The 17,249-nt window shown below is 37.1% G+C and overlaps 1 protein-coding gene across 5 annotated transcripts in view; it reads left to right on the top strand.

Moving 5' to 3' along the window:
- RIPOR2 (RHO family interacting cell polarization regulator 2) overlaps positions 1 to 17,249 on the top strand; it is a 123,443-nt gene that overhangs the window by 34,841 nt on the left and 71,353 nt on the right. Inside the window, exon 1 of one of the 5 annotated variants that reach the window (XM_034429289.3) lies at positions 4,279 to 4,374. The exons of the other annotated variants lie outside the window; for them this stretch is intronic. Coding sequence (XP_034285180.2) covers positions 4,308 to 4,374 — 67 coding nt within the window. The 5' untranslated portion in view covers positions 4,279 to 4,307. Of the gene's footprint in view, positions 1 to 4,278; positions 4,375 to 17,249 lie in introns of those variants that run through there. 5 annotated transcript variants of the gene reach the window in all.

Raw genomic sequence — 17,249 nt, 5'->3', positions numbered from 1 at the left:
AATATTTTTTTTGAACAAAATATATTTCAAAAGGAGGATACTGGAAGTCATCTAGACATCCTCTGGACTTTTCTGTGTCATGCTATGACATAATGTGGTTGCTTTGCTTTGCTTTTGATCTAACTTGTTGCAATAACCCAGCCATAAATAGTTTTAAACTGTATTATATAGCTTGTTATATGAATCCATTCAACTAGGATTCATTCAGTAGATGACTAACCACAGTTCAATGGATGTCCTTGATGCTCTCTGAACTGGTTATTTGCTTATAGGTTTTTCATTACCTGACTAGGTAACATCTTAGGTGCTAGAAGGGAGTGGGATTTGCTCCCTGTTTATATACAGTAGTTTGCTGTCATTGTAGGTGGGGTGTTTTTTTCCCTTCTCTTTGATAGTTCTTTGATTAGGCCATTGTTTACTGCTTGTTTGACTGAGTTGATAGTTCCTTTATTAGGGTACTGTTTACTGCTTGATTGTGTGTCTGGTGTTAATCCCTGGATATTGATTGCTGGCATGGAGGTGTACTGGTCTTTTTATTTCCTTCTTAGCTTTTTATTATTATTATTATTGTCTTTCTTGAATGATGTGGTTTATCTCTATGTGCCTGTTGATGGCTGATTTATTTGAGTGCCAAGTTTCTAGGAACTCCCTAGCTTTTTAGATCCTCACAGTTTCCCAGTTGAAAGTATGGTTATGTTTGTCCATGTGTTTGAAATTAAGGAATTTTCATTGTGTCTTCCGATTGCTAGTTGGTGTTCATGGATATACTCTGCTAATTTTCTGCCTGTCCTACATAATGGCTACTACAATCTATACACTGTATGTTGTAGATGGCTCCTGTTTTTTCTTCTTGGCCTACTGAGTCTTTTCTCTTCTATTGATAACTAGTATCCAGCCAGTTTAATGTAGAAGTCCATCTTAGATTAGAAAATACATTAAATCACCAAGGGTCAGTTTAACAGGCTTTATCCTTGTTATAATTTGCCCAGTGGTGAAATCCAAAAATTTTCCCTACTGTACTGTGGGCATGGCTTGGTGGGGATGGCTTGCTGGTCATGTGACTGAGTGGGCATGGCCAACTTCACGTCACTCACCATTAGAGCCAGGAGCTGCACATTCTGAAGCACATTCTACCCTTCTGAAGCCCCCAATGCTTTGAGTTTCCCTCCGCCATCTGGCTTGACTGCCCAAGCAAACCTCAGAGCCTTCTCTTGCCCTGCTCTCCATCCCAGAGGGCCACACATCTCCCCCCCAATCATCCATACAAACCGCCCGCCCCGTTTCTGCAAAGGCAGAGCCCCCCCCGAGCAATCCAAAGAGGGGAGAGGGATGCCACAGAAAAGGCTGCCTTCCACCCAGGCCCACGTGCCTCCCGTGCCAGCTCTGCGGGGCTTGGGGCTCTGAAGCAGCCCACTGGCTTCCCAGCCACCTGGCTGCTATCTTTGGGATCAGCCCAGCCGACTACCGGTGCCACTCTGGGAACTTGGCCCACAGAGTCCAGTGCTCTTGGGGAAGGAGGCTCAGCCGTGGCACAGTTTCCTGCCGGCGAAAAAGCAGAGTGAGAGGCACAGAAGCCGCCGCCAGCCGGGCGTGCAGCAGCCCCCTGTGCAGGGAGAGGGCCAGGCCCAGCCACGCCACCACGGAGCCCGTGGTGCTTTCCCTTCGGCCTGGGTGGCGGTGCTTACCTGGGTGGGCCAGTGCAGATAGCCCTTCATCTTGGCGCTCCCTTGCCTGCTGCCTCCATGTGCTGCACTTGGAAGGAGCCGCCGCCACTTCTCTCACTGCCCTCCCTCCCCACCTGGCTGCAGACATCCATCTGCCTTCCTGGAGCACTGCCGCGGCGGCACCCTTCGCTTTTGTTTCGTGGCAGGAGAAGGAAGAAAGTGGTGGCAGCACAGCGGTGGTGGACACCAACCTCGGAAGGCAAGCGGGCGTGGGGGACCACCGAGAAGGCCACGTGGAAGGCAGGCAAGCATGGCAGGGTTGTGGGGAAGGGAGTAGGCTGCTTGCTCCCTTCCCCACGGCCCGCGGCCCCAACATGCTTGCCTGCCTTCCATGTGGGGACAAGCAGCGACCGGGGGACCGGTTCAGGGGTGTGGCCAGCCAGTGGTCGCTAGTTGTTCGGCAACCCAGGCCAAATGTCTGCTACCAATTCGCCCGAACCAGTCCGAACCAGTCGGATTTCACTCCTGCATTTGCCCCAGAATGAATGTACCCCACTGATAATTTCATGAGGAAAGGAATACATAATACATATTTTGTAGCTCAAACCAGCCCACCAGGAAAACAATCTCTACCCTTTTTGTTCTACTACATGTCAAACATAGGAGTTTTCTCACAAATGCTAGCATGCATTTCATAGTTAGTGAACACCCATATTCTAATTGGTTACTGTGCACTACAGGAATGATCTCTCCCATTCAATTAATGGTTGCTGTTCTCCATGGCTATGTTTAGGTTCACCAGAGGATTGGTAAAATCTGGTGGGCAACATCTTTTCCTCCTCCTCTTCCTTTTTCAGGTTCACTGTTAGAACAGTTAAAGTATAACCTGTGCTTGGTTTTCATTTTTGTGAGTTCACTGATAAAACAATGAGAAGATGGATCAGTCTTGTTAGCCTATGTGGTCTTTTTTAAAAACTGGTCAAGAGGGGATATGAAAGATGAAAATCTACCCTTCGAAACATAGTCTGGAGAGAACATCAAGAAAACACTGTAGCCAAAACACAGGAAGAGGTTGTAATTTGGGAGGCAGTTTCTTTAACCATCTTATTTTCAGTCAGTTTAGAAGTGGGGGAAAAACAGCTGAAGACAGTATTGGAGAAAACTCTTGGTCTAGTTGGCTGGCAAAACTAAAGTGGCAGATCACATCTCCATATATCAGATTTTGATTATAGTTTGGTAGGAAGAATAAAACAAAATTAATTGCCTTCATATTCTATTTGTGAGCCTCAATTTTTTTTTTAAAAAAAAGAGGCTCCCAACCAAATAAAATTACATATAGTCCTCATTTTACTGTGCTAATCAGTATCATAAACGTTATTGTTAAGCAACTGTGTTGTAAATTGAAAAACCACATGACTGAGCCACTTAGTGACAGCAGTACTGGTTGTCCTCATTAAACAAGGATCACATAGGTCATTAAGCGAGGACCTCATATGACCATATCTTCTGACTTCCTGCCAGCTTCCTCATTGACTGCTTGTGGGAAGCCAGCAGGGAAGGTTACAAATCACAGTTGTGACTTCTGGATAACAATAGCACTTAGACTTATATACCGCTTCACAGTGCTTTTACAGCCCTCTCTAAGTGGTTTACAGAGTCAGCATATTGCCCCCAACAATCTGAGTCCTCATTTTATCCACCTCGGAAGGCTGGAAGGCTGAGTCAACCTTGAGCCTGGTGATATTTGAACTGCCAAATTGCAGGTAGCCAGCAGTCAGCAGAAGTAGCCTGCAGTACTGCATTCTAACCACTGCGCCACCACGGCTCTTACCGCTACATGAGCCATAAGTACAAGGTCAAGTTTTAACTAACACTTGTTCAGCACTGTCATAAGTTTGAACAGTCATCGAACAAATGGTTATTAAACAAGAAGTATTATCAAATATTCACTAGCTTTCTGAAAATCCATATTTAATTTCTTCAATAAGAACATGACTATTTTAAGAAAGAACTTGAGAAAACATTCATATTTCCATAAGTCGATGATGGTAAATTTGTTTGATATTGACTTCCCAATTTATGCACAAACCATAAATTGCACACTGTTTATACATGAAGGTTTATGTGTAGATTGCAAGTTATATCTCAGGTTGATATCTCTTCTATATAATAATATTAAGTTATGAGACAGTTATATATGATTATATATCTGATACATGTGTAAACATTCAAACTTTACAGAATTTGTGGGATGAAATATTCCTAATTTAAAAGAAACAGCAAATTAATAGAACCAGGCATTCTCTTTTTAACAATGTGCTAATTATGTAACATAGCTCTTTAGAGCTGTGGAAGTGGATTAGCAGTGAAATGGAAGTGGATTAGCAGTGAAATGGATTCATTCTGCATTCTGAATCCTGGGGTTTATATTCTTTTAGAGGAAATAAGTCACTTCAAGTCGCAAAAGCTACAGAAAATGGGAAAAGAAAATAGAAACTACCATATGTATGTAAATGAGACTGCTCTAATAGTGCAGATGAGGAAGTTGCTACATCCAACAGCAGAGAAGAAGCTCATGCAAGGAAGTAGATCTGTTGTAGTATTGAAAGCAACCCTAACATTCAGTAGCTGTTCAGCTTACTCATGATCATGATGTATTTGGAAGAAGATCCATTTGTGCTTGATGAATTGGATGATACAATCTGTGAAGGTAAATCCGATAACACTGTTCTTTTAACTGTTACATGCTGGTCATAGGTTGATGGCACATTATTGATTTCTTAAAGGTCCAAATGTTGAGTATAAGAAAGCTAAGGATAAACCTTTCACAAAGATAAGTTGTCTTGGTTAAATAAAGTGCTAGAAGAATATGCACAACAATAAATTAGATTTATATTAAGTAGAGGAATGATCTCTAAAGTATTTTTGGATAGAGGTTTTCACTCAGAAGTAGGATTCAGTAGGGAAGTTATTCTATATTAAGTCTACAGTACATAAGATAGCAGCTTAATTTGTAATCCAAATTCAATTATAATTACATTCCACAATAATTATATTAATATGGACTATCTGGATTGCAGTCAACAAACTATTCCAGCAACTCTAGTTGTAACTCTTACACTAATACAGTTTTCATTTTCAGCAGACAGGTAAAAAGAATTACAGTGGTTTCAGTACAGTAATCATGTCTCTTCAGTTTCAGAATGAAATACATCAATTTACAGATAAATTACAAAAATAAAGACAATGGATATAGTATTGATAGTTTACCCTGTTTTGCTCTCTGAATTGTCAGCATGTATAAAATGTAATGTTCACTTCTCAGTTGAAATTTTAAGTCAGTCATGAACAGTTTGTGGGGTCATAGATAATCATAATGCTACCTTTAACATCAGTTTCACATTTTATTGAGCTAGTACCACTCAACTACTTTGTTTATATATTTCCCCTTAGAGAAAAGAAATCTATGTAGATAACTCTTACATAAATAATGCCTGGCTTTGTATGTATGTTAAACATTTGTGTTGGATAAATTAAATTTAAAATGAGACTAATTCAAAATATGACATCCTGGAAACTCTTATGAAAAGCAAAATTGTTTGAAGCATATGGGTGAACACAAAAGCAAGTGCAGGGATAATGCAGTTGTGGGTTTCCCAGAACTTTCCAAGAGAGTTTTTAGACCGCTGCAGTGTTTTGCTCAGGTATGTTAGAAAATCAGATGCATCATGCACATTATTTTCATGTCTTCATTAATGAACATTACAATCAGCAGGACACGAGTATGCCTTCCGTAGCATTGATCTTGTGGAATCTTGACAGCAAGCTTACTAGAAAACCAAGGGGTGTGAACTGGAATAATGAGCATTGATGGAGATTTCTATTTACAATATGTTTATAATAATAAAGATAACATATTTATAAAATATGTATACTACTACACTGTACAGGTTAGTCTTTGGTTAACAATAGTAGTTGGGACCAGAATTTCCATTTCTAAACAATGCAGTCATAAAGTGAAATGTCACATAACCACATCACTTATGTTGTGACCCAGGCCCACTTGGTTAATATTAAATGCAAAACAGTTCCAAAAAACAGATTTTATTAAAACAGCTGAGAATTAACTCATTCTCAGGTTATTCCAAATTAAATGAAAGCAAAGTTCTCAAAACACCTTCAGTTTATCTCTGACCTTGGGATAATTAGGCAAACTGCCAAAGGCTTTTCTTGGCAACAGTTCAGGAACAAAAGACGCTGACAAGAAAGAAATACATCCAAACATGAAGCAAATCTCTCAACGGTTGTTTTCTGGCAAAGAGGCCAAGAGCCGTTGCTGGTCTTTTAAGCCTTATGGGAGAGGCCAATAATCTCCCGAGTCGTCCTCTCTGCTTTAGCTGCTCCTGCCTTCTGGCAGCTCTTCTCATATGAGCACTAGGAACAGGCTCATCCTGTTCCTCTGCCTCTCTACTGTCAGCCTTTGGAGGCTCTGGAGTCCGTGCTTCACTCCCCGATGGCCCTGGGCCCATCTCTGCCTCCGACGCAGAGCCCTCATCCGGGCCTTCCCCAGCCTCCAGGATGGCCCATGTTCTTCCTCAGCCTCATTGCTGTCTGACTCCGTTGCCAGCTCCACAGGCTGCTGGCGGACAACAAGTTAGGGCAGTGGTCCGCAACCTTTCCACCTTGGCAACCTGGCCTGGCGCAGCAGGGTGTGTGTGTGAATGGTAGATACATGCATGTGTCCATAGCTCCATTGTTGTGGGTGGCAGGCGGGTGTGCCCTCCAGTCACGCCAATGGAGCTTTGTGCGTGAACACACATTTGTTAGCAAACACAAGTGCCTCCACTCAAATGCCCTCTGCTTCATGGAGCTTCGTGTGTGAGCGCAAGGGCCCACCACTCTCACAAATGGAGTTTCATGCATGTGCTTTCCTGCTGCTTGCATGAGTGGACCTTCACTCACGTGTGCACACACTTGCCCATCTCACATGCAGCCCAGTTTCGAACAGGTTGTGGCCCGGTAGTAGGCCACGGCGTGGGGGTTGGAGATCCCTGAATTAGAGATAGCAAACCCAGCAGTCCTGGTTTTTGCTGTTAACCAAATCCCATCTGATTGTTAGGTGACGACTCATCCTGATGGAAGCCATTCCTGGGTAGTTCTCTCCCACCCCAAACCTCAGTAAAGTAATAGACTGCCTCCTGCACATCTCCATTCCCTCCCCCCATCTCTCCCCTTTTGGCCACACTGTACTCCACTGCCTTTGCCAGCCCTGCTCTCCCTAGCTGATTTTTGCCATCATTTTCCTCCTGCTGCTGATGAGGGGAAACTGGTTTTGGCCCTTTGCAAGGCAGTTTCTGGATGTGCCAGGCCTTCTTTTTGAAACTGCAGGCACCCTTATCCAAATTGTGTGTGATTCTCAAAACAGCATCAAATGGCAGAGATGCAAATACTTGCACATCAGGAGTTAAAGAAACTGCAGGAGATAACTTGCTGAATTTATTTACTTTGACAGAATGAGGTTACTAAGTAATGTTCTACTTTTAAGAGCAGTAGTATTTTAATTCTTATTGTAAGCACCTTTGTACTTTTCTGCTATCATGTAAGTAATTTGCACCTCTTCAACTCAGAGCACCTTCCATATCTATGAAAATGTGTTGAAAAAATTTGCATTTTCTCCTTCTTCAAAGCATCAGGTTTTTATATACATTATTCTACTTTTTGTAACTGGAAATTTTGTGGAGATACTGGTTCAGTGTAGTGTTGTACACACAGCTACTCGGTATGTTTTTCATTGAATGTACTTAAGCAAATACTGAATGTGCAGTTTGTTAATGCCCCAAATCATTTGTTCTAATCATTTGTTCATTTGTTCGATGGAAATAATTCATGCCTCTGAAAATTAATTTAAATACATTTTCAGTATTTCTTCAGTAGAATTACAGAAATGTGCACATATTTAAAAAAAACAACAATTTCCTTCCTCCATACCAGGATTTTGTGGTGAACGTGGTAACCAAACTGCTGCTTGCCAAAATAAAGCATCTGATATATTTTGCTACTCCTAAAGTTCATCCCATTAACCAAAACAAACAACCACATTTGTATGTGAACCAATTTACAGGACTGATAAGTACTTTTTTCAAGAGGGAGATGAAGAGTAATGGGCAGAGAGTAATAGAAAAGATGTATAAACGAAAAAGATCCCAGGAAAGGAAGTTCAGAAGAGGATTTGGCTCAAGAGTGTGACTAAAAATTAACATAAAAATGTATATAAATAACATTACCGATGTTCAACCAGTTAAATTTGTGTCTTTATGCTTCAAACAATGCCTATTAAAATTCATTTGTTAAAATGCTGACCTGAAACTTTTCGAAGTTGGAAAATTTATATAATTTCTGAATATTTGGAATTCAGTACTGATAGGTCCTTTATGGGAAAGACTGATAGACGATCTCTGTCTAATCCATACAAGTAACTTTTTGCCATTGGATTTTTGGATCAATGCAGCCACATTTTGTTTTGCCACATTTTGTTTTGCTTTCAATTGAACACTGTACCTCAGAAATGAAATTCCATTGAATTTCAATTTAATTGAAAATGTTGTAATTTCCCCTTTATTAGATATTATGATTTAATTATTTGATGTTTTCTAGGTACTTCAGGAGTCTGAAGTGTCTTTTTAACCAGAAAATTATATTTGGCTTAATGGCTTTTTCTCAGCCACAAAAGTTTATGGGTGAAAGAGAACAGGATCCTATATGTCTCAGAGGTAAAAATAAGGAGGGAATCCAAGAGTTCAAGATCTTGGAAATTATTATATCTCAGAAGACATGGCATCTAAATAAGTGTGGATGATAGAAAAACTTAAAAACACTGCAAAATGTTGCAAGTGTATTCTGAATTGAAAAGACAAGAAATAGTGCCAAGGGAACCATTTAAAACAGAAGCATCAAAAGAATTCTGAAAATGGAAAAGTTAAAATCTTACATAAAATATATTCCGAATTTGGCTTACCAGATATTTAAAATTTGATACTTAAATGTTCTGTATATTTTCAACTGAATAAAGTTATTATTAGGTGTTGCTACCTCCTCAATTTCAGTGGTTCATAGTTCTTACAAATATTCTACCTTTATAAATTCACGGTTAGTATTTACTAGTATTGTGCAACACTTCAGAATGCATCTGGGTACAAATAAAGCACTTAACCTGCAGCTCCTTAAACTAACCATCCCTTTTCTTGGGATTGCACAGTTTCTTTAAAAGGTTACAAAAAAGTGCTGCATTTCCACTCTGCCTGTTCTAGTACACATTTTGTCTTTTAATCTGAAGCGCTCCACAGCACAGCCCTTACCACTTAAGGAAGGCTCTCTGTTCTTCAAATATTCCATTCCAAATAGGAAATAGTGAAAATGGAAGAACTCTTATGAAAATACTAACCATATGTAACTATGTCCATAAAAAATATTCTATCAAATCTGGGATAAAAGATGGAGAATATCTTCAAGTATTTTGTATGTGGTAGGATATGTCCCCTAAAATATAAGTGCAATATATTTTACTTAAATTGCAATGATGTTCCCATATTCAGTTGCATCATTTGGTGCTTCTTCCTTTCCATGTTCTTCCTGTATGCAAGAGGAAGTAAGGAGATGGCAAATTTCTGCAACTAGTGCCAGGACAAATTCTAGTAAAGTGCTTTTGCAATTCTTCCCATCTACCCTCCCTCTGAACCATTACATTCTATGTCGTAATAGGAACATTCAGTGCAAATAGAAATCTTGCTATATAGCATTATTTGAACAACTTTCTGAAGATTAATTAGTATTTCATTAGAATTGCAGTGTTCCTGCATATTCCATTTTCATCACTCAAATCCATATTTTACTAGTCACTAGAAATTAAAATGGATTTCAGGAAGAACTCATATCTTGCTCCTAAACAGTATCTGCTTCTTGAATCACCACACATTGCCACGGCATGTTTTTAGCTATTGCTAATGAATTCTAAAATACTTGAAACTTTGGATTCTGAGAAAATAATAGTTGTATCGGTGATAAAGTATTTGGAAAAAAAGTTCAGAAGAAAATACATTAGAGAGTGTCACTTTTACAATATATACAATATATTCGCTTCAAACAAACTGGCCATGTTGAAAATAGTATTTTGTATATTGCTCTGGTTCTCAGGAGCAGTGTGTGCTTCAAGACAAAGGATGCTGTGGCATATAGTAAATGGTTTAAGAAAAGGTTTGTTCCAAATCTGACAGTTCTGAAGAAACTAGGGAAACAGCATGTGATAAGATCTAAATATTTTATTGTTCAGAACAGCCTACTTTTTGATAAAAAGGCAAAGCAATACTAGTACAGGTGTTCAGAAACATTGAGAAGTTTTTGCTATCTTATCCAGGACAATTTGAAAAATCACTCAGATTGCTTGAAGTATAATGTTTAAAAATTGGCCTTATTTAGATGATTGGACTTTCAACTTAAAATAATGAGAATATGAAGTAGCTCTTTTGAGTCTGAGTTTTTTTCCAGTAATGATGTGTATCTTGTATGCATAATATTTTAAAGTTAGTGATTTTATTCAAGGCATTTTTAAACTAGCTCTTGTGACAATGCCTAAAGCAGATCAAGGCTATAAACTTCATGTATTACATATCTATCATGTAGTTCCTTTTGGGATAAGCAATATTATACAGTGCAGAAAAAAATGTATATGACAAGTTGTGAGTTTAAAAAAATTACTGGCAGGGAAGGTAAGGAAAAAAATATCAATAAACCTTGTTTACATCAATATCAATCACTATTGTTGAAAACTATTCTTGCTTCTACAACATCCATCTATGAATTTTTGCTCTACAATTAAACTTACATTATTTCTCTTATGGAACATGTCATCAACTATTCAGCCTCAATTCCTTTCTATCCATTTGCTGATTTCTTATTTACTTTTCAATAAGAGTCTTATTAATTATTTTTATCTAACTAAAACACTTAATTCAACACTCATTCATTCATAGTCATATCTCTTCTTGTTTTATCATACTTGCTTCTTCGATAATCTATTACTGGTACATACAAACTAACATTTCCAGGTCTTATTTCATTATGACAAAGTAGATAGAAGCACATTATTATACAAAATCATTTTTGCTTCCTTTAGCAAAGAGACCACTATTATTACTATTATTACATATCTACCAATTTATCAGCTATAAGCATTTGCAAGTCTTATAACTTACCATCCATATTCTTATTTTCAGGTCTACCAAGATACTCAGTTGTATATATATTTGCTGCTTTTTCACGTTTTCTGTTAAACTTGTGTTTATTCACTTTATTCCCCTTCAACTCTACTAACTTGGTTGTCAGTACTTTTTGAGGTTCATGCATTTTGTTTCACTATGCAATCTGTTAATTTTTTGGAAGAGACAAATAGGCAATAGGCATCAATAGACACATAGAGATAAAGCACATTAAAACATCATTCAAGAGGCAATAAAGCTAAGAAGGAAACAAGGACAAGGAAACAATGCATCCTCTCCAGCAGCCAGATAAGAAGGATTAACAACAGACAAACAGATACCCTAATCAAGGAGCTACAAATAAACCATACCTCACCAAAACTAGAAGATACTTAGGGACAGTGTCCTTTGAGGGAAAGCCAGATGTATATTTGACCACAATAAGAGCCCCACTTTTTTGTACATGTTTTTGTATCATACATGTTGCATGATTATAAGAGCCCCAGTGGTTAGAATGCAATACTACAGGTTACTTCTGCTGACAGCCGGCAATTTGGCAGTTCGAATCTCACTAGGCTCAAGGTTGACTCATCCATCCATCCTTCCAAGATTGGTAAACTGAATACCCAGATTGTTGTGGGGCAATATGCTGACTCTGTAAACCGCTTAAAGAGGGCTGTAAAACACTGTGAAGCGATATATAAGTCTAAGTGCTATTGCTATTATGCCCTACAAATGCTCCCATTGCCTAGTTTGGGGAATTTGGGCATTTCTTTTTTAAGATGTGGCTATTTTTGGAAAGCTTTCCCCATTTTCAGTAATCTGATTTTTTTTTCTTTAGAAATGAATGAATTTAACAATGTATTTAATACATAATACAGCCTATTTTACTTTTTAAATTTCTTCCATAAAAACACTTTCTGGGTTTATAGAAGTATAAATGTAAATATATTAAGTTATACATTTATAGTTATGCCTTTATATTATGCCACATACATTATAACCCAACAACTAAAATAGCTTTCATAGTTAGATTTTATTTTGCCACATAACAGTTCTTAATGCAGAGACTTAATGCAGCTGAAATGACAAAAAGTGTTTCTCATCATCTTTGCTTTTCTTTGGGAGCAAAATAATTGCAGTTTGCAAATGACTTGTACCTTAATAACAGGATAGGAACAATTGATAAAACTTCACACTGTTTGTGTGTTCATAAAAATCTCAGGGTACTATCTGATCTGTCAAATTATATGATACTTTTTTTTTGTAATTTTTTTTTATTTTTTACCAACATAAACATAAAAAAGAATTTTTTTTCAAGAACGAAGTCTTGGTCTGGTCACAAATGGGTATATTAGTTTAACAAATGAGTGCAAACAATTTTAACATCAATTCCAACATCTTAATAAAACAGGCTTCCGGTTTGGCATCGCGGGGATGCAGTCGGGGAAATGGCGGGGCTCATTGGACCCCAACTGGCTAACTGCCGCTGACAAGTCTGCGGACCTACCCTGTCCTGAAGGGACAGGGGAAAAGAGAGGGACTCCTTGGGCGGCCGAGAGGAACGGGCAAGTTCCTCATAGGCCGGAGGCAGCCCTCTAAGTCAGTGGCGGGGGACGGCAGCCATGGCGGCTGCCTCGAGACTGAGACAAATCGGGACAAGCAACGCGCAGGAGGAAGGAAGAAAGGACGACGTGCTTCGGAGCCAGGTGAGTGACACCAACCCAGGCGAGAAGCAATGTGTTAATAAGGTTATTTATAAATAAGATCCCCAGCCTTACCTTGCAGCTAATGATCTGAGGGGCTTGAAGATTTTTTAAAACAAAAAGAAGTTAAAGACCCTTTAACAACTTTACCACTGATTGATTGGAATGAACTGCTTAATAACTAAATAGAGCTGGATATTTGAACTTTCTTGTTAAAACCGAAATGAATTTGAAAAGAGAAAAGCGATAATTAAGGATTTGCCATCTCTAAAAGCCAGACAAAGAGATCAAACGGATTGCTACATAAATGTTTCAACATGGCGATTGAAGCTGTGACTAAGTGAAAGTGTTGATTGTGGAAACTTGTTTTTTCCTGAAAAGAACCTATTTGACTCGTTACATATTGTGGATTACTTTGAAAAGAACTATGGTTTTTTGAACTTTGGAGATTCCTATTCTGTCGTTTAATGGCTGTATAAAGAAAGAAGAAATACAACGACTAATAAACTTTTAACTAACTGGCGCAGCAACAAAAGACTTGGCGCAGGGACAGAAGTGGAGAAGCTGATGTTTTACTGGAAACAGATTTTATAATAGAATTAAAAAGGATATGCAGAGTTTTAAGCGTGGAAGTATTGCCTTTGAATTGAAATGCTTATGGACAGATAAGGAAACGAGGAAGTAAAATAGATAAATCAGATAGCAATGTTTGAATGTTTAATTGTTTAAATGGTTCAAAATTTAAGTGAGCTTTCAATAAAAACAAGAGGTGTTTATGGTAAATAAAGATAGAAAGATAATTAAAAATAGAAGTGGGAAGTTAAGGTGACTAAAAGTGATATTTACATAAAAGCATAACTTGTGGTAATATGTTTTAGTTTTAATTTGATAACAAAGTAGTGGATGATAATTATGATTAATTGTTAATGATTATAGATGATATACTAAGGTACACAGATGGAAGCCATAATTGTGATTGCATTTAACACATGTTGGAAACGATTAATATTAAGAAATAGATGGGGACACACCCTGGAAGAGTATAGTTGGAAACAGTGGGTTAATAGACAACATATTGAAAAAGATATTCTTAAAATAAGTTAGTAGAATAGTAGTTGGAGTTAATGGAGGAGAATATGCTGAGAACTCAGCCAAAATAATGTAATGCTGGAAATCAGCCAAATAATAGGTGGAGTTATGGAGGAGAATGCTGTTAATCAGCCAAAACAAAGCATGCTGGAAATCAGCCAAAACAATGGAAAATGCTGGTAAGCAGCCAAATAACAGGTGGAGTTATGGAGGAGAATATGCTGAAAACTCAGCCAAAATATGTTATGCTGGAAACCAGCCAAATAATAGGTGGAGTGATGGAGGAGGAGGAGGAGAATACATTGAAGAATAATTATTAATAAGGGGTGAAAAAGAAAACGTTGGGTGATAATTAAAATAAAATGGTAAATTTTGAGATGTCTGTGTAAAAGTTTAAGAACATGATAGGATGAATTGGGTCTAGAAAATGAGAAAAATAGAAAGAAATTTTGATTAATAAATTGAAATAAAAATTGAGTTGTATACATTTGGAAATTAAGATTTGAGGTGATAAAATTGTAAGGTAAATATATAGATTAATAGATTAGATTGTTTTCGTGTTTAATGATGTTAAAAGGAGCAAGGGAAAAAATTGATAGAGCGGTATTGAACTTTGATTTATAATTGAATTTATAATTGAATATAAAAATGAGCTTTGCTTTAGTAGGAGATTAAGATGTATGATGAGATAATAGAAAGATTATTAAGATTTTATGATACTTGAAGGACTACAAAGATCTGCAAAACCTGTTCATTAGACATGACATTGGAATGAATGCACACACCATGAGGATATTTCATATCTTCTTCAACTGTCTGCAAATCTGCTTCCTGTCTCCAATCCCTATTTATCCACCCACACTAATATTTCCAGACATATATAAAAAAAAGTCACCTCGTACATACCATCTTAGCCAGAGAAAATGTTATGGCCTTACTTTATATAGCTTAGACAGATCACAGGGAGGGTATTATTTTACTAAGCATTTTTCATCATCTTTTTTTTAAGAATATTGGCTTTGGTGGTTACATTATACATGTTGCTTTAGTTATCCAGGTCTGACAATCCATTTGTTTTCTAATAATAGTGCCAGCCTTATAAAGTAAGTTAAGTTTCTGCAGATTCAGTTAGCGTATTTTGTTTAAGAAAGACTCCAGATTTGCCAGTGGCAAAATTAGCAGTGCTCTGTTAGCCTTTTTTTTTTATTTACATATTTACATTTTTGTTTGTTGTATATTCTTGCAGACGCTAGATAATTAACAATAAAGACATATAGAATACCCCAAGAAACCACATGCACATATAAGTATAACGTTTAAAAGAAACAAACAAACACCCACAAATGTTATAGGGCACGAATTCCACTTTCCAGTCAAAGATCACCTTTCTCCTTTGCAATATAGAACTGATAGAATTTCAAACCCTTCCCCGAAGCCTAGGAGGAATAAAGCTGACTCAATCCCTACTGGGAGAAAGTCCCAAAGAATAGAGACAGCCATTAAGAATGCCCATCTCCAAAGTGACACTCCCATAAGCATAATTCCCGAAGGGAATTGTCCCTGTTTGATCTAGTTGGATAGGCATTTGGATACAGTTGGATACAGAAAAAGGTGGATCTTCAGATAACCATGTCTGGAGTTAGGTAGGACCTTAAAGATAACATCTAGCACCTTGAATTGCACTTGGCAATTGACTAATAACCAGTGCAGCTCCCAAAGTACTGGGGTTACCCAGTCGCCCCATTATATTGAGATACAGTACGTCTATCATTGTCCAAACCATTCTGCACCAGCTGTTTCATTCAAATGTTTTTTTAAAATACATAGAACATATTGCAGTAATCCAGTTGGGAGGTGACTAGAACAGGAGTAACTATGAGCAGCCTCTCTTAATTGAAAAAGTAACTGTGTGTAAACCCTTTTAGCCATAGCTTCCATGTGCTCCCACAGCAGTGCTGTGATTTAGAAGGACTCCCCAATACAGGATGATGTCTAAAAACGGGAGCCCAGCCCTATTCAGAGTCAAGGATGGAATTTTCCTGGAATCATTCTGGCCACAAATCCAAAGCTTCTCCATTTGGAAGTGATTCTAATTAAAGCCCATTCTTCAAATAAACAAGAAAAGTGGGATTAGGATATTGATTTTGAAAAGTTGTAGATGGACTAATGAATTTGAAATAAGATTTTGAAAGTAATTGTGAGACTCTTTCCTATGGGAAAATACTACTATTTCAATACTTTAAAAAAAAAATTAGATGGGGTTTTTCAGGTTGGCTACTAGAAGGAACCAGAAGGACTTAAAGATTACAATTAAATGAGAAGAGTACTTAAATTTGACCAGCTAATGACAGAAAAAAACAAAATACTTTAATGTTGGATATATTAAAGTATATTTGTGAACAATTAACAGAAGTTAATTTTAAAATGTCTGCCATTATAGATAGAGAGTGTTTGGAAGATGAGATGGAAAAAAAAGCAAGTTTTACTGGAAAGGAATGAGTCTGATTTGAAAATGGATATTAAAATGATAGAAGAAGATGCTACCCTAGCTATAAATATGAAACTGGTTGATTTTTTACCAAACCAAATAAAGTAAATTTCCTTCTATTAGATTTACAAAGGGATCTATTGAAATTGTGAAGAATTTTGTGAGAAGGGGCTAAGAAAAAAAAAAAGAAATGAGATAGGCTTTATTATTTGCCAGTGGATAAAACATGAGATATAGGATGAAGAGAGTTTTGGTTGAAATATTAGAGAAAATGTTAGGCTGTTGAAAATGTTGTATTTGTCTTGATGGAGGTGGAAGTTCTTTATATTCCTTTGTTTCTTTTCTTTTTTATGTATTTCCCCTTTTCCCCACTGCTCCTTCCCCCCTTTCGCACTTTCCATTTTTTTCTGCTTGTTTATATTTTCCTTATTTGTATTAGGTTTTTTTATCTTTGTAATTTTAAAATTCAATACAAATTATTATTTAGGAAAAGAGTAAATGAGAAGAAATCAAGCCCCAGGGCTTATTTGAGGCAATTAAGGGTCAAGATTGTTAAAAGTAAAGGGGAGAAGTATAAAAAGATTAGGATTGTTAAAAGTAAAAGGAAGGAATATAAAGTTGGTTTATTTGATCAAGATTAAAATAAACATGTTATTTTCTCTGGTAACCTTTATGAACTTTTGCTGACCAGGGCAGAACAATGATACTTTAAAGATGTGTTTAAACGTAAGATATTATACGAAGAGGAGATTGTTCGTTGTACTTTAGGAGAATTCGATAAGTCACTGAAATGATTGTTACTTCTTCTTACGAAAGGGAAGTTATTTCTTTAAATATTTTTCCTTTCTGTTTTTTCTTTCTCTTCTGCATTTTCTAATTTTTATTCATTTATTTTACAGTTTGTATTAGTCATTTTAACTGTAATGCTTTATAAAATTATTATAAAAAAAGAATTCATCACTGTACATGAGCAAAGAAAAATATTATTTATTTTTCATTAAGAACTTAGGGATTTTTTAAGTCAATTTCTTTATTACAGGATTCTGAGTCT

Source organism: Pantherophis guttatus, chromosome 3 (assembly GCF_059756535.1).
Source record: "Pantherophis guttatus breed Tessera chromosome 3, ASM5975653v1, whole genome shotgun sequence".
Classification (NCBI taxonomy): Eukaryota; Metazoa; Chordata; class Lepidosauria; order Squamata; family Colubridae; genus Pantherophis; species Pantherophis guttatus.
This window is presented reverse-complemented; position numbering and strand designations above follow the sequence as displayed.